General features: G+C 50.3%; 1 protein-coding gene across 2 annotated transcripts in view; it reads right to left on the bottom strand.

The window, feature by feature from the left end:
- The window catches only part of TRAPPC12 (trafficking protein particle complex subunit 12), an 81768-nt gene that overhangs the window by 56726 nt on the left and 6370 nt on the right, over positions 1-18672 (bottom strand). For both annotated transcript variants that reach the window (XR_013554827.2, XM_078445055.2), the window contains exons 2-3: positions 15865-17053; positions 5569-5685 (exon numbers count right to left, since the gene is read on the bottom strand). Coding sequence is in view for 1 of the 2 variants with exons in the window: in XM_078445055.2 (XP_078301181.2) it covers positions 5569-5685; positions 15865-17049 (1302 nt within the window). In the remaining variant the exon portion in view is untranslated. The remainder of the gene's footprint in view (positions 1-5568; positions 5686-15864; positions 17054-18672) is intronic.

The raw sequence follows: 18672 nt of genomic DNA, 5'->3' as shown, positions 1-18672 counted from the left end.
AGAGACACAGAATCCGTGTGGGTGCAAAGATACCTAAACGAGAAGATCTGACCCTGGATACTTACATATTTGTGAAACAAAGATTCATTGCCCAGTAAAGACGCCTATCTCATTTGACGTCCACCATGTACAGATTCCCACCACCAGTAAACCAGTTGAACGTGTAATAAAACTATTTGCAAGCACTCTGTGAATACAGACTCTCCATAAATGATTAAAACTACTAAAATGTACCGTATAAAAAGCCTTCAGCTCTTACTCTGATTTGTCATACTAAGATGTGGTTTCTACATCCCAAACTGGATGACATTTATTAAAAATGAAGCCAAAACCTCTCACTTGATGGTTCATTGTTTAGTAAATGGAAGTCTACTAAAGCTTATTTATTTATTTTGAGAGCGAGCGAGCGCATGGCAGAAGGAGAGAGAGAGAATCCCAAGCAGCCTCCACATGGACAGCACGGAGCCCGACATGGGGCTCGGAAGTCATGACCTGAGCCGAAATACAGGGTCGGATGCTTTACCGACGGAGGTACCCAGCGCCCCCTAAGTGGGAATCTTTTACAAAGTGGCTCCTTTCCTAACTGAAAATAGCAAGCACAAATGCCCCCATTACAGTTTCTCCCAATGTAACTGTCCCGCAGGTGGCTGAATACAGAAGCTGTACGAGGACACTCGTAGCTCCTAAGTGGGTCGTTACTAGGCGAGGCCATTTTCTGACGAACACTGATGGTCTATAGGTGACGTGTACTAACATCTAAATGAACTTACGCTAACCTGACGGCAAATTTTTCAGGGGTCAGAGTGACATAATTCCTCAAGACAATGAAAAACAAAACAGCTTGGGGCAGGGGGTTGGGGTGCCTCCCCACCACCTTCTTGGCGGCCTGTCTGAGTACAAGGAGCCTGGGAGAAAGGCAGGGGCCAGTCTGGACCCAGAACTTGCCAGCTGCACGGGGTCACCGCGATTCGGGACCAGAGGTGACGCAGCGTGGCTCCTTTCAAGACTAAGATGTGCATTATCTTCTGGTTTGAGAGTCACACATGCCAGCAGAGAAAGCAGAACAATGAGGATGATTTTCCTCGTATTACAACTTAAAAGGAAACAAACGAGGAGAGAACACAGAGAAGTTGTGAGACAAGTTTACCATTTACAATTTGTATTTCCCCAAATATTTCTTTTTCATGATAAGAGAATATAAAGTATTTCTTTGTCTACACTTCAATTTAATTTGATATTTCAAGAAGATTTCCAGGAATACTTTTGTTCACAGCAAGTGGGATCAACAAAGACCATAACTATCCTATCCATTGGGAGCCTGGTAGCAACGGGAGGCTGCTGACAGTCCCCAGGGGCTCCCGGAGAGCTGGACGAGGGGCCATCTGCACAGGTGTGGGCGAGGCCAAGACAGCCACGAAGGGACAGAGACGCACCCAGGGCCAGGCAACAGAGGGACGCCCAGGTGGGAGGGGCCAGGCCCACAGGACCGCTGAGCCCACAGGAGGCCGCCCGGCCTGGACCCCCTCCGTCCCTCCACCCGGCCGGCTCCCGCTGCCTCGCCCGTAAAGGGCAAGTGGGAGAGCAGGGGAGCAGGGCAGGGAGGCGGCAGGCGAGGAGGAGTGTCCCGGGGATGGCACCAAATGAGCCTGGTCAGCTCGGATTCTGCCACCAAACATAACTAGGTTTTCAGGGAGGGCTCTCCCAGACTGTGGGATCAGGGATGGCGTGGCTCAGGGACTGCCGGCTGGTCTTCCAAGCTGGCTTCGCACTTTGTGTTCAGGGCTCCACACCGTTCTGGGGGTTTTCTCACGCTGATGAACGTGGCTCTCCTGCGTGTACTTCAGCTGTTCCGAGGGACTTAACTACGTAACATAACTTTGTCTTATTCAATAGTAAGGTTTCCAACAGCAGTTTTGGCTAATTCAAACAATACAGCAACAAACATTCTCGAATATGTCCTGTTAAGCACAGGTGCAAGAGTTTCTCTGAAGTATAGAATCAGAGCGGGGAATGTTGGGTCCAAGGTGCTGCAAAGCGTTGATCTGATCAGCTCCCATTACGTTGCTCTGCAAAGCGGGCCTTCCAGCTCACGCCCGCAAGGACACGGGCCGCCTCCTGCACCCTGGCGGACGCCCGGTGCTGCCGTGTTGATGTACGACCCTCCTGTTGGACTCACATTTGTGATTCCCAATGAAGATGAGCACCTTTTCCAAGTTTATAGGCTGTCTGGTTTCTGCGAACTGCCTCCTGCTATCATGTGCCCATTTTTCTACTGGGCTGTTTTCATTTCTTAGTCATTGGAGGAAGGTCTTAATATCTATTTCAAACATCTTCTCTCATTCTGTGGCTCACTTTTTAATACTCTTTATGGTGTTTTTGTTGTACACAGGTTTTAAAGTAGTAGTCAAATTTATCCATTTCCCCCTAAAAGTTTTAAGAAATGCTTTTCTATCCTGCATCATTAAGAGTCTCCTCAATTTTCTGGAATTTAACAAATTTTGTTTTAATTTATTTGGAATTTATTTTTGAGTGTGCTAAGAAATAAAGATCTTTGTAATTCTTCCCTTTTGAATACCTCACTAATTGCGTGCCAACACTGACTGACTCCTCCTTTCCCTAACAACCTGTAACACGGCTCCTTCCACACAAGTATGTGTTGGGGCCCCGCCCCGTGCTGAGGCAGGTCCGTGTTCCCTTTCCAGGATCACTCTCCTCCGGTGTCTGTCCCTGCACAGGTGCCAAATACAAGGCCTAGGGGACATATCCCTGTTCATGCATACCAGGCGTGTGCACACGCACGTGGGCGGTTTATTTCTTCCAGCCTCGAGAGAGCATGGCCTTCAGCCGGACTGGCCTTACAGGTGATGGGGACCTAGCAGGACCGGCCCGTGGTACCCTCTTTCCAGCATCCTGCATAGCTCTGGGAAGCCTGACCACTGAGCCATGGGTTGAGGCTGGAGGAAGGGGAGAAGAGGATTCTTGGAAGGACGGGCCAGGACGACCCAGAGCAGTGCTGAGTTCTAACGGCAGGTACCCCCTTCCTTCAAAACGCTGGGACCTCCCCTCAGCAACCTGTGAGCCACGACTGGGGATTACACGTGGCCTGCGATTTGAAATTACAATTTTTTATTTTCTTACCGCGCTTCTGGCTATTTTGATCTCATTTTTTTCCTCCTTCTAGTCCCCTTCCTGGAGATCCTCCTCCATTCTCGTTATGAGATGTCAAAAGCGTTTGGTGAAGAAATGGTTTTTATAACTACAATTTAAAACATACCCTGTAAAACTTTGAGTTCTTACAAAAATCTCATCATTACTGTAAATGACGTGTAGAACTCTGACAATAAGGTCAGTTTGATATGAGAAAGAGATCTAAATTTAAATAAATGTTCCTTTTTTTTTTTTTTTTATGCTAGGAAATAAGATACACTCTTTTTGAAAAACTGAACACAGGAATTCGATGACTTCTAAAAGATGAGAAAAATAGTCCAATAAAAGTCACTCAAGTAACTAACAGTATGTACATAGCTTTCCCATCTATGACTCAAAAGGAATCATTAACTCTGTATATGATACCATTACAGGGATTAAAATGTCCTCCACAGGCTATGACATTCATTTCCCTGTAAATTATAGTCTTAAAATGCACGGACGTTACTTAGGAAAATACATTTTGAAACTCTTTCCTAGTCTTGATGATGAGAGGAATTACTTTAGGACGTAATTAAAATACCAGGGCAAGGTAATGACTGTTTTTAAGTATTAAAAAAATTTTTTTTTTAGAGAGAGAGGGAGAGAAGGAATCCCAAGCAGGCTCCACACTCAGCATGGAGTCTGATGTAGGGCTCGATCCCACAACTCTGGGATCATGACCTGAGCTGAAGTCAAGAGTCAGACACTCAACCAACTGAGTCACCCCAGCAACCCCCCACCCTTTTTAAAAATGCATACATATTTTTTGGTAATAAGTTTTTGTAAATACATTTTCCACCTTAAATAGGTCTCCTTGTTAGGACTATAATAAAATCTCTCCTGGCTTTAAGTATTTTCAATGTATGAAAGACCCCAAACCACTGTACCTACTTATTTGTTTCTTAAGAAAAAAATTTTTTAATGTTTACTTTTGAGAGAAACAGAGACAGAATGCGAGTGGGTTAGGGGCAGAGAGAGGGGGAGACACAGAATCCGAAGCAGGCTCCAGGCTCCGAGCTGTCAGCACAGAGCCCGACGCGGGGCTTGAACTCACGGACCGCGAGACTATGACCTGAGCCGAAGTCGGAGGCTCAACTGACTGGGCCACCCAGGCGCCCCCCACTGTTAACATATTTGTTAACAGCAGAAACAATCACAGCAGGTAACAAGATTGCCCATGGAACAAATTGGTTATGATGACTGTGCCCGGTTCCAGGTATACTTTTTTAACTGGTCACTACAGGGGCGCCCGGCTGGCTCTGTTGGGAGAGCGTGCGATTCTTGATCTCAGAGTCATGAGTTCAAGCCCCATATGTGGAGTAGAATTTACTTAAAACACAAACCGGTCACCACCAGGTGACACTCCTAGTGCGGCCTATCGCTCATGACGATGTCTTACAGCGGCTGCTTCCAGGCCGGTCAAGGCCAAGACAAGAACCCAACAATGCAAGAACCTCTTCGTTCGGCCCCGGAAATGCTCACCTGTCAAGACCTGTGACCACCTGTGACTTCATTAACAAACGATAAAGTGTGCAGATATTTAAAAAGTCGTTTCCCCTCCCTTTCAAAAACAGAGTGGGTCCACGTCTTTCCTTCCCAAAGCTTCTTAGCATAGGAATAACTCCAGAATCACTTCAGTAAAAGAAACCCAATAAGGCATTTGATTTACACTTACTAAGAAATTAGACTTTAATTGCTTTATATGTAAAATATCTGCTGACCACCCAAACAAGTGATTCTTACTTGCCTTTCGGAGGACACATACTTCTGTACACGTCATAGAAGACGTGCAAGAGAGAGGCAATTGTGGGGGCATACGACTTCCAGGGGTTCAAAGACCGCAGAAGCATCTACCCATCCATGTTAAAACGCCTGCAGCTCAGATAGTTTCCTATTACTACTTTCCTGTTAATACCTGGGACTACATCTCTACCTGGATAGTTGCACGAGTTTACTCCTGTTAAGGAACAAGGACTTTTGTGTGCATTTGTGGTGAACCCACCCATTCAACAATAAACCTTTTAAGCCAAGTGGAGACGACGGAGTGTTTTAAAAAAGCAGCATAAAATTATTTCTCTCTAGTTACTATGTTTGATGAAGCATATTTAATCAAAGTATATGTTGCTTTGAGTAATTTGATCGTCTAAAATAATAGCTTTTTAACTAATTAAAAGTATGTTTGTGGGACGCTTTTGGCTGCACAGAACTGGTATCTAATTCAACAAAATTTTATTTCCATGCAAGGGCTCTAGGTAATACATCCGGAGTAAGCGACTCTAAGGAAACTATGACGAAGGAAGGAAAATATGACGAAGGAAGGAAGGAAGGAAGGCAGGACTTATAAAAAACAATTTCGAAACCAAACACGTCATAACTTACGATTAGCTGCTTCAACCCGACAAAAGTCTGCTCCACGGACTCGGCATTTAAGACCCGCCTCTTCGCCGCGGCTCTCTCACCCAGGAAGCGAAGCATCAGGTCTTTAACTGCATCCCCCTTGAAGGAACGGAAGAAAAATATGTCAAGACAATAAAATGTTAATTAAACTCAGCTAACCAGAACCCATAACTAAATGAGATTCCTTTTCTCTCCAACGGTGTATGGAGGTTAAAACGTGCCTACAGTAGTAACATTTCAGCTGCCCAGATGCTGAAGCATCACAGCCTTTGATCAAATGTGTATTTTAGACCTGCCCTTGCAGAGAAGTGGTAAATCCCCACCCGCTGCGGCCGGCCGACAGGAGACATACCACGCCAGGAGGAGGGCTTCGCGTGGGCCCCCGAGGGGTGAAGAGACATCACAGAGAACAAAGGGCCGGGTCTGCACGGAGGTGGGCTGGCCTCGGCAACGTGCCAGTTTGCCTGGGTCTCTGGGAAGGCCTCTGGGACCCGGCTAGAGACATCATTTGTGGCCTGGGCGCCCCTCCCTCCAGGGCTAAGCGCACCCCAAGCCCGAGGAAGTGAGAAGAGTCCCCCCGCCCTCAGGTCCTTCAGCACCCGTTCAGCCAGGCCCCCTGCTTACAGGAGGGTGCTGTCTGCCAGAAAAGGGCCCCATGGGCCTCTGCGACCCGATCCCCAGTGACACGCCCCGCAGACAGGGCGGAGGGGCGCAGGTGGAACCCGATGGCTGGCGAGGGTGTGGGGGAAAGGGAAGCCCAGCGCACAGCTGCTGGGACCTAGGACTCTGCAGCCGCCGTGGAAAACAGCGTGGGGTTCCTCCAGAAGTTACACATACAGCCACCTTACGGCCCGGCAGTTCCACTTCCGGGCATTGGTCCCAAGAAACAAAAACACCAACTTGAGAAGATGTCTGTGGGGCGCCTGGGTGCAGGGCTGGCTGAGCGGCCGACCTCGGCTCAGGTCATGATCCCAGGGCTAGGGAGTCTGAGCCCCACACTGGGCTCTACGCTGTCAGTGTGGAGCCTGCTTGAGATTCTCTCCCTCTCCTTCTCTCTCCCCATCTCTCTGTCTCTGCCCCTCCCCTGCTTGTGCTCTCTCTCAAAAGTAAACATTAAAAAATAAAACAAAGGGGTGCCTGGGTAGTTCAGTCGGTTAAGCGTCTGGCTTCAGCTCAGGTCATGATCTCGCAGTCCGTGAGTTCAAGTCCCGAGTCGGGCTCTGTGCTGACGGCAGGGAGCTGTTTGGGCTTCCCCGTCTCCCTCTTTCTCTGCCCCACCCCCGCTCACCATCTTTCTCTCTCTCAAAATAATAAAACATTTAAAAAGAAAAAAGGAGGGGTGTCTGGGTGGCTCAGTCGGTTAAGCATCCGACTTCGCCTCAGGTCTTGATATCTTGGACCGTGAGTTCAAGCCCCGAGTCAGGCTCTCTGCTGACAGCTCAGAGCCTGGAGCCTGTTTCAGATTCTGTGTCTCCCTCTCTCTCTGTCTCTCCCCCGTTCATGCTCTGTCTCTCTCTGTCTCAAAAATAAATAAACGTTAAAAAATTAAAAATAAAATAAAATACACCCCTGCTTTAAAAAAAAAAGAGATGTCTGCACCTGCATGTTCATAGTGGTGTTATTTCCCCCAGTGAAGACGTGGAAACAACCCATGTGTCGTGGACGGATGAAGAGGGAAAGAGGAGGGGGTGTATTTGCACATGGCCACAGTTCTCAGCCATAAGAAGAGAAGGAAATCTTGACATCTGTTTCCACATGGATGGACCCTGAGGGCATTATGCTAAATGAGATAAGTCAGACGGAGAGACAAATCCTGTATGATCGTGATCACTTACAGGTGGAATCACAAAGACACAAAAACCGAAGCAGCAAAGCAGCTTCTAGGTACAGAGAACACAGTGGTGGTCGCCAGAGGCAGGGGCGGGGAGTGGGGGCGGGCCAAATGGGACAGGTGGGCAGGTGCTAGAAACTTTCCATCACCACACAACCAGGGCGCGGGGATTAACGGACGGGTGCGGAGCCGGAAGGAACCAGACAGCGGTGTGTACTTGCAAAGTTCTCATCACAAGAAAAATACTGCCGTAACCGTGGAAAGTGACGGACGTAAACCAGACCGACTGTGATCGTTTCATGATACAGACAAATACTGACTCGAGTTACACACTTCAAACTAACACAATGTGTCAGTTATTCCTAGATAGAAAAATAAATTTTCAAAAGAGAGGAAAAAACATAAAGGGAAGATGGAAGGGGGAGGGGCCGAGGAGACAGTGGTTTGGCCAGGCCAGGAGAGGAAGGACTCCCAAGGCTGCAATGACCATGGAGACGTCCGACCTGGGGGAGGTGTGCAGGAGGACAAGACTAAAACCCCTCCGTCTCGGCGAGCGGGACGCCTGCTCCCCGCCCAGGCTGATGCTAATGGCGCAGGGGAGCACCGAGAGCACGCGGGGACTGAGGAAGGAGAGGAAGTCAGTGTGCACACCCTACAACTGCCCAGGTCCTTCCTACTGTCTCCCTACCCTCGGTGTGCGCCAGCAAGGGTAATCTTTCATTATCGTTCCAGATGGCGACACTTCAAAGGCACCACAGTGCGGGCGATGTGTGCAGGGGTCTGTGGCTGCCCTTCCCCCATTGAGGGGGAGGGTGGCTTTGGCGGGGTTCCAGGTCACGTGTCTGGTTGTGGCCCCGGGCGCCGAGCCACCCCTCCTGCATACACAGGGGCAAAGATGGAGAAGCGGCAGTTTTAAGGTTTTCTGCCTTCAGACAGTGAGGCTGAATGCCTCCCATGCTGCAGCCACAGAGGTGGCTAACTGGTCTAGAGGGACAATTACAGGGCGGAATGAAAGGAGCTCAGCCAGATGGCTCCATAAAGCTTTGCAGGAACGTGACTCTGTCTGGGCCAGAGGAGCTGCGAGCCAGGAAAGGGCCACTTCGCATCCTGATGCTGCAGAGGGAGGGCCATTTTAACCCCTTCATCCCTGCAATGGCCCGTTAACTAGACCACGCTGCAAAATCTTCTCCCCGTGAAATACTCTGTTGGATGACATTTCGGCTGGCACAGGAAGTTCCTGGGACGTGAGCATCTGTGTGACAAACACATATCGCACCCACGAGAGCCCAGGGGTGTGCCTGCTGGTGCTGTCACTAAGTGGAGGGGGTCACGGCACAGGGGCCACGGCCCCTAACTGCACGTCCTCCTGCGGTCACTGGAGAGAGGGGTGCAAGCTTCCCCCACTTCGGGCTTTCGTCAGAGCCATGCTGCTGCACCTGAGGCAGGGCCGCTTCAAATCAGCAAACTTGTAGGTGAGGGACTAGTGCACCCAAGGCCAGGGCAGGGAATGTGAAGAGACAGCAGGGGAACAAGCCAGGACTCAGGCAGGCGACGGGGAGGATGCCGGTTCCCCCCCGTTGTACGTGTCGTGCAGAGCAGCGGCTGACTTCTGCTCACAGATGGCTGCAGGCCATCGCGCCTCCTGCAGAGAGGGGACAGTTCAGCAGTCCCTCCTGGATTCTAGTGGACAAAGACGAAACGCAAACCAGGGCAGCCGACTCAAAGAGTACAGACTTTCCTCTCTGGGACACCTGAAGACACAATGCGCGTGGGGCAGCGGTGCTGGAAAGGGAGCGGCCCCTGCGCCCGACCCGGCACACACGGAGCTCTGTGCATGGCTCCAGGGGACCGGCTCTGGAGCCTTCTGTCCTCCCGCTCCGGTGTGTGTTCTCTCCCGGGGTAAGCAAAACCACCCAACGAACAACATCACACACACAAAAGTAAACAAAACCCCAAAATGGTGGAAAATGGAAAACAGTGCAGCCACTGGAAGACGGTTTGGACACTTCTCACAGCGTGGAACACAGGCTGCCATGTGACGAGCGCTCCCACTCCTCGGCGCGAGGTACGCACTCAAGAGAAAAGGAAATGGGTCCACACAGAAACCTGCTCACGGGTGTTCAGAAGGAGCAGTGCTCACGACAGCCAAAAAGTGGAAAGAAGTCAAATGTTCATCAGGGGATGAATGGGTAGGTAAAACGTGAACAGTCAAAACCTGGAACGCTATTTGCCGATAAAAAGGAACAGGGTCCCGTCCGTGCTACAAAACGGACGACTCTTGAAGACGTCATCCTGAGTGAAAGAAGCCAGTCAGGAAGGACCATGTGTTGTGGGATCCCATTTGTAGGAAACGTCTAGAACAGGAGAATCTGTAGAGACAGAGATCAGTGCTTGCCCGGAGCTGGGCGGGGCGGGGGGAGACGGGAAGAGAGAGTGAAAGCATTTGGGCTTCTATTCGGGAGACACAAACGTTGCGGAAACCGGTGGTGATGGCTGCATGATCCTGTCAGAAGGCTAAAAACCAGCGAACCGTGAGAAGTGTGAACTGTGTGGCATGTGAAGTGTATTCAGCTGTAGAATCAAAACCAAATCTACACCTCTTTTCTTGTGAGGCCCTAAACAAATCGGAATTTGAGAGACGCTTTTCCAGGGAGAGCAGTCTGACGTTGTCACAAAACGGCTTGGACGGGCCTCTCCGGATCTTGCACACGCACGTGCCTCAACTCAGGTAAGCAAACTTAGACGAGGGCCCGAGGAAAGGCCCGTCTGTGAGCGTGTGAACGCAGGCGGCTGAGTGACTTCTGCTTCTGTCTGTTCCACAGTAGCTGGGACCGGACTGTCCCAGAGTAAAAGAGTGATGACGCAACAGCTTTCAGACACGGAAAAGGATGGGGCTCTACGAGAAGGGAGAAGGGGATCTGAACTCTTGAATTCATAGGCGCTTTTGGACCACCGTGTGGGGAGGAGTCCCAAGCAGAGCACGGTGAACCTGTTGAGGTGAGGAGACAAAGGTGGGGCTCCCAGAAGCTCAGGGGGCTGGAATTTGCAAGAGGGAGCCCGCACAGGAGGGAGCCCTGGGAAGGAGGGGGCCCTGTGCAGGAGGCAGTCCTGGGAAGGAGGGGGCCCTGTGCAGGAGGCAGTCCTGGGAAGGAGGGGGCCCTGTGCAGGAGGGAGTCCTGGGAAGGAGGGGGCCCTGTGCAGGAGGGAGCCCTGGGAAGGAGGGGGCCCTGTGCAGGAGGGAGTCCTGGGAAGGAGGGGGCCCTGGGAAGGAGGCAGTCCTGAGAAGGAGCCTGAGCCCACTGTGGAGCACTAAGCAGTATGTGCACAGGGTGATACTCTGGAAGATGGGGCGAGATGACAAGGGAGCCGAACGATTCTCAGAGCTCACGCAGGCCGAAGATGTCCAGGTCAGGCCAGCTATTTGCGGCACTCTCGCTGAACACCGAGGCTTCGAGCAGATGTCAGAAAGGTCACCTAACAGTGGAAGCTACTCTAAACTCACCCTAAGAAGCTTAAAAACAAACCTGGAAAAGATCAACTAAATCTGCACATGACTTCCCTGCCTCCCAGGACAAAGCACACGTCTCTTTGCAGATGACAAAATACAGACTTTCAAAAACACTAAACTTACCACAATGTCTGTCCTCTAATCAAAAATTACCAAACATGTGACAAAACAGGCACGTGTGACCCAGAACCAAGAGAAAACAGAAATACAAACAGACCCTGAGATTACAGAGATGATGGAGAACCTTAAAACAGCTATTATAAATGTGCTTGAGAATCTAAAGTAAAACTTCAACATAGCAAATAAAGAAAACGACATTAAAAAAGAACCAAACACGAATTCTGGAGAAAAAAACTACGAAGACTCCGCTGGAAAGCATCAACTGCAAACTAAAAAGTACAGAAGAGAAGATATATGGACTTAAGAAAATAACAGCAGGAATTTCAACGTTAAGCAAAAAGAGAGAAAAGACTGAAAAGCAAAAAGAAATCCTTTGTGACCTCTTTGGCGATAGCAAATAATATGTGGAATCTCAGTCCCAGAAGTGGAGACGGGGGAGCGGAAAACTGAAGAACTATTTGAACAAGTAAGGACCAAAATATTCCCAAACTGGTGAAAACGACAAACCAACAAGGTCGAGTCCCAAGCAAGATAAACATAAAAGAAAACCATGTGAAGGCCTGTCAGGGTCAAACAGCTGGAAACCAGGGATAAAATCTTAAACTCAACTGGAGGAGAGCATGTACTTAGGTACAGGGGAGCAAAGATGAAAATTATAATAATGATTATTTATTCTTGAGAGAGAGAGAGAGAAGAGAGGGAGAGGATCTCAAGCAGGCTCTGAGCTGTCAGCACAGAGCCTAGTGTGGGGTTTGAACCGAAAAATCTTGAATTCATGACCTGAGCCGAAGTGGAACGCTCAACCGACTGAGCCACCCAGACGCCCCAAAGATAAAAATTATTAGAAACTTCACGTCCCGAGCACGTTGGAATGGCATCTCTGAAGTGCTAAATGGGAAAAACATCTGTCAACCTTGAACTTTATACTGTAAACATACTGCACATCCAGAAAAAAAATAACCTTTAAAAATGAAAACGAAGATCACACAACTAAAGCTGAGAATATCTGTAGCTGGTAGTCCTGAGTAACAGGTACGTCTTTGGCTTCCAGGAGGTTCCTGACACAGGACTTGCAACGGCCCGGAAGGGCGATTTCACGTAGACGGTGGGTTTCCCCGAGGGGACTCCTGTCAAATCCCACTGCGGGAAAGGGGCGGGGGAGGAGAGAACCGGGGACAGGAGAGGGGGTGGTGGAAGGATCCGGTCTCCAAGGGCGCGTCAGGTGCGCCAGGCAAACAATTCTCTACTTCCGTTCCTTACTCGTTCTGAACTACTTCCCCACAAACTTCCCATTTACTTCTTGAAGAACAGAGGCCACGGGGCCCCTGGGGGGCTCAGTTGGTTAAGCACCCGACTTCGGCTCAGGTCATGGTCTCACGGTTTGTGGGTTTGAGCCCTGTGTTTGAGCAGAGCCTGGAGCCTGCTTCGGTTCTGTGTCTCCCTCTCTCTCTGCCCCTCCCTCACTCACACCCTGTATCTCTCTCTCAAAAATAAACATTGAAAAAAAAACACAAAAAAACAGAACAGGGGCCACGGACGCCACAATGAACTAAAAGAGCCTGTCCTCCTCCTGACATCACTCTGGTGGGATGGTGTGACGCACGCTCTTTAAGCCGCTAACTTAGCGCAGACTGCCATGGATGTCACTTTGTAAAGAAACAAATTCAAAATCTTCTCAACTTTCACCCCACAGGAAGGCAATTTTTAATTAGGTACCAATAGGTGAGCAATTTGGAAAAACGTCAAACATGAGTGCCTTAGAAAGCTGATTGCGCATGAACAAGTCTGCGACAGTAACAGTGACGAAGGCGAAACTCAGTTACAGGTAAATCCGCGACATGGTCTTAAAAGCTTGGTGTGCACAGAAAGTTAACAGGAAAGCCAATCTTTCGTCTTCTGGCAAATACACCAGCCCGTCCATTCAACGTTAACCGTACGGTTTTCCTTCTCTGTTTTGGGAATGAAAGGTTCTTTGAAGGGTGATATACAAGTGAAAACGCATCTAGCACATTTGCTACGTGGGAGGCTCAAAGGTATTTTGGGAACTGTTCTTCGTTCAAATTTCAACTCACCACGAGGTTCCCAAAACAGCCACTGTTAACTGGAAGACGTTACGGAGGGACTCTTGCAGGAAATAAAGGAAGAAACACTGCCTCCTGCTTGTCCCCCCACGTTCTGCCCGAGCAGTGGGAGCTCCCGAGTCCTTGCTGACTCGTGGAACGTTCTGGGTATTTCACGGTTAGCAGCGTGGAATTGGGGAGGGAAGTCACAGCAGCTTTAAAGCGGGGGAGGACCTATGCCAGGGTCTCCTACGTGACTCAGTCCAGGTGCAACCAGCAGAGAGCTTCGGTGCTCGTGTTTCTTGACTCAAGAATGACTGACATTTTGGGCAGGACGACCGTCACGGTCTGACCCTAACCAGCCTGCCCTGTGTTCAGCGTTCGTGGCCCCGTCCATGAAACGTCACGCGCTCACCCCAGGCCTCTTGCCAACCGGGAGAGAATTACAATCAGTGGGAGAAGCAAACTGCAAACCACACACTCTCTGGAGAGGAAGCGCCGGGAGGCCGGTCCCACCGAGGTCCCGGGAACCGAGCAGCAGAGCACAGAGACCCCAGGAAGGGGGCAGGGAGGAGACAAGAGGCAGAACATGAAGGCCCCCACCGCGGGTACAGCGGATGCACGCGGGGCCAGGGAAGGACCGTGTGGAAACGTCGACCTAATCCCACGGGTCCCAGTGTCCCCCGGACTCGGAGCCCGTAAGTGGGATGCGTTAGAAAGATCCTGCAAAGGTAAGCACATGTTCAGTAGCTCAGCCTGAGGGGTGGAGGGGACGCCTCGAACACCGCTCCGTCGACAGCACGCGCGCGGCAAGTGTGGGTCTGGTGCCTGAACAGCCGTCGAGACCAACATGCGAAGTGTCCAAAGCCTGTGGGCTCGCGCTTCTCGGGCCCCAGAAAATAACTAAGGGCTCCACGTCCCCAGTGGGGCACTCGTCCCGGGCTCAGCGGCTCACCAAGGTTTACCAACATACACCAACACGCACTGGGCTTTCCGACCCAGCCGGGTGTGTGCAGCGGGGCTGCGGGAGACCGCCGGTCCCGCCTCCAGTTCTGGGAGGACACACGCGCGCAGGACACGCGGCTGCAGCCTGGCCGGGGCGGCGCCCCCCACGCACCGGGCCGGGCAACAGCTGACGACCCCCCTGCGATCTGCCCGATGTGCTGCAACCGCCAGCCAGCCAGCGACCTGACCGTACCAGTAGGTGTCGTGTGCGTGTCGTGCGTGTAAACGTTTTTACCGCACGGCGCACGCTTCAGGCCATCTTGTACTCAGGCTTTCAAATTTAATAAGAATCTCATTAAAAATTCTGTTATCTCATCATTCCTATTTTATTTTATTTATTTATTTTTAAAGTTTACTTACTTATTTAGGGAGAGTGCACACGCACACGTGGCAGAGGGGCGGAGAGGGAGACAGAAAACCCAGGCGGGCTGCACGCTGTCAGGGCGGATCCTGACTCAGGGCTCTGTCTCACAAACCGAGAAATCATGACCTGAACCCAAATCAAGTGTCAGACGCTCAGCCGACTGAGCCGCCCAGGCGCCCCCGAACCATCAGTTTTAATATCTTATTACCTGCAGAAACATCCGTTACAAAAATGAGTCTTATGTATTCAACCAGCCTCTTGAAAAAGGACCCTGAGATCGTTTCAGATGCTTTGCAGTAATAAACCCCACGCCGACGGACATCCCAAAAGCTGGGTATTTCTATGCCAGTGACGTTATTTCCTTAGAAAAAAAATTCCTAAGACTGGTATTTCTGGATCAAATAACATACACATTCGGATGCTGATTTAAAAACTTTACTTAAAAAAGTTTGTAACAATTTATGGTCCCATCAGGGCTGCCCAAGACAGACTATTTTCCCACACTTGAACAAACATGGAATAATCATGAATGAAATGACTAATTAGGTATCAAAAAATGGAGGAAGCGCCTGGGTGGCTCAGTCGGTTAAGCATCCGACTCTTGGTTTCGGCTCAGGTCATAATCTCACAGCTCGTGAGTTCAAGCACCACAACGGGCTCTGCGCTGACAGTGTGGAGCCTGCTTGGGAGTCTCTGCCTCCCTCCTTCCCTCCCTCTCTCTGCCCCTCCTCACTCACGCTCTCTCTCTCTCTCTCTCAAAATAAATAAACATTAAAAAAATAAGATAATGGAAAATGGAAATAATCTCATTGTCTTTGATTACTAGATTGAACTTTTCTGTTACTGTTTATTCTCTAGAACATTCAGACATTTTTGTGATTTTTTATTTTGGAGGGGGCATTCATATTTTTCTTAATGAAATGTATAAAACCTCTTTCTACATAAAGCACGTTATTTGGTAAACAACAAAAAAAAGGAATGGGGCTTATTCGCTGAAGCTTCAATGTCACAAATAACATACTCACACAAGGTTCACAGCTATTTCTGAGAATTCTGATGTAACTATCTACCTTGCGGGCGTTCACTTCCAAGACTCTGATTAGTGCCTTAAACACATTTTATTAGGGAAATCAACGGAGTTCCAAATTGACTAGACACATAACGCGGACTCTCAAAATGAGAATTTTAGGAATTGCTGGACAAGGCAGATTTTTCAGTCCTTGAAGGCGTTTTTACATGTGTGTATACACACACACACACACACACACACACACGTGAATGGGGGGTGAGTGAGAAGCCGGGGAAAACAGAACGAGATGGAAAGGAGCCGGATGTGGACACGGGCGACCTATTTCACTGGGAAGTGCCCTGCGAGGCGGCCCGCACCTACCTGGATGTTGTCGAACTTGAGGCCCGGCATGGTGAGGCTCTCCTTGTCTACGAACACCGTGCTGTACTGTTGGGTTGCCACTGAAATCAAGATGTCCCGGGTCCCCTCCCCGGGGAGCCAGGCATCGCTCCTGCGGTCCATCTCGCTCATGCTCAGGGCGGTGGCAAAGGGGTCCTCGCTCCCTGCAAACACGGCCTGGATCTGGGAAAACGGTTTTGGAGACTGAGGAATTTCTAGGGAAGCCGTGGGAACGGCGGACTCTGACTTTTCAATCCCTGGGGAGAGACAGGGCGCAGCGGAACCCGGGGATCTCTGTCCCACCGGAGTGGAGAGCGAAGACCGTTTCTCGGGAACGGAAGAGCCCGCGTTGGGGTTACTGACGGAGATGAAAGTGGACGTGGTGAAGGAATCAAAGAAGTCCGAGGCCAAGGAACTAGAGTTGCTGGGGTCACCAAAGAATTTACTGAGGCTGGGGCTTGGCTGGACCGCCTGGGGAGGGGTCTTGGCCACCGCGTCGCTGGCACCGCCACAGCTCGGAGACTTCACCATCTGGGACTGGAAGCCGTCCCGCAGCAGCAGGGGCGGCTGGGAGCGGGCGAACGACTGGCTGAAAATGGTGCACACGGGCACGGGCTCCTCCTCACGAGGGGACTGCCTGCAAGGCGGGCTGTGCCCCGGCCCCTCCGGGCCCGGGTCCTCGGCACCCTCTTCTCCCAAGGCGGGAGCGCCTTTTACTTCTTCGAGCTCTGGGTCGGGGGTCGCGTCAGAGCCGCCTTTAGATGCACGGTCTCCCCCGTCTCCGTCGCTTCCAGTGTCATTGCTCAGCGCGTCGACTGCTCCTTCACCCACCAGACTTTCCGGTCTGGGATCAGCGTGACCGTCTGCAGGCTCCACGACATCCTGCAAACAGCCCAGCTCACCTGTGTCGTCCTCGCTATTGTTAGGAGAGTCAGAAATGAGGACACTCTCCATCATGTGCTCATTAAGCTTATCTACAAAATGATTAGAATCTTCCGATATAGTCTCGTTCTCTTCAGACCCAAACTCGTCTCCACCGAGGTCGATGGTCTCCTCGTGATAAAGGAGCTGGCCCTGTTCTCCCTGCGGAGTGGTGCTCCCGGCTCGCCCATCGGCCGGGAGAGATTCCTCGGCCGCGCTCTGGCTGGCACCGTTAGCGTTCTCCATGGTCCTGAAGCCAAGACAGAAATGAACCAACCTCATCAGCTTTCCACCTCCGTCATTACTGAGCTGACTTAAGCTTATAGACAAATGGTGGCCACATGACATCATACATTTGCCCAAACCCACGGAAGGCACGCCGCCAACGGTGAACCCTAAGGTAAACCGTGGACTCTGGAGGATAATGATGTGTCCGTGCAGGTGCACTGCATGTAACTGTGGGGGAGACACAGGGCACACGGGAAACCTCTGAACCCCCGGCTCAATTTAGCAGCAAACCTCCAGCTGCTCCAAAAAATTAAGTCTATTAGAAAATCTTTGTCAGTTACATATTCGAAAGACTCCATTTCTCCAGCCATCTATCAACTGACTGATTGATTGATCACGGTAAAAGACACACCCCATCTATATTACTTACGGTCTTAACCATTTTTTGAGTTTACAACTAAGTGGTGTCACGTGCATTCAGTGTGCAACCACCACCACCGTCCATCCCCAGAACTCTTGTCATCTTGCAAACTGAAACAATGTCCCCGTTAGGCACCACCTCCCGGGGCCCTCCTTCCCCACCCCCGCTGCCAGCTCTGATAACCGCCTTCTACTTCATGACTCCCTGGACTTCATTACTCTACGTACTTCACTTAAGTGGGACGCCATGGTACTTGTCCTTTTGTGACTGGCTTATTTCACACAGTGTAACGTCTGCAAGGTTCACCCAGGTGGTCGTATGTCAGAATTCCCTGATCATTTAAGGCTGAACAATACCCCACTGTGTCTACACATTTTTTCAATCCACTCATCCACTGACGAACACTTGGGTCACTTCCACACGCTGGCTACTGTGACTGCTGGTAGGAACATGTGTGTACAAACATCTCGGGGTCCCCACTTTCAATTCTTTTGGGTATACACCCAGTAGCAGGATTGCTGAATCTTACGACAATTCTATTTTTAATTGTTGTTTGAATAGTCAACAAAGCATTTTCCATAGTGGTTGCATTCTGTGAGACCGTGCATAAGGATTTCGATTTCTCAGCGTCCTTGACGACACCTGCTATTTTCTGACACTGGCCATCCTAATGGGGGTGAGGTCTCCAGCTCTTTAAACCCTAAGTGTTCTTTAAGATTCACTTGAAGACGTCCTCTTCCAATCTGTAATAATCTCTCCACATCCTCCCTGAATGGGGTGTGAGTCAGAAAACCCACACACCAAGATACGGGCACACTCAGTGAGGCACGCTGACTGCTAGAGCTGATGGCAGCAAACTGGGCCAGTTACTAGCACACACCGGGCCCTCGGCACCGATCTAAGATTTGTGCGTGGACATTCTTCCTGGATTCAGAACCACCCTGAGACCTACTCCATCGGGCAGATGAGGAGGCTGGCGCCTGCAGAGCTCATGCAGCTTGCTCAACGCTGTGCCGCTAGTAAGTTGAGAAACCAGGGCCAGTTACAGCTGAAATGCTGTGTGGACACGGGATGGCAGAGGCCACAAAATGAAACGAAGAGTTTAACGTCTAAAGAAAATGCCTCTTTTTCCTAAAGGACTTTTTGAGCAAACGTTACCGTATATAGTTCTACTCTTATAGGGAACAAATCCCCCAGTTAAGAAAGATGAGGGTTTTTCT

Source organism: Panthera onca, chromosome A3, assembly GCF_046562875.1.
Source record: "Panthera onca isolate mPanOnc1 chromosome A3, mPanOnc1 haplotype 2, whole genome shotgun sequence".
NCBI lineage: Eukaryota > Metazoa > Chordata > Mammalia > Carnivora > Felidae > Panthera > Panthera onca.
This window is presented reverse-complemented; position numbering and strand designations above follow the sequence as displayed.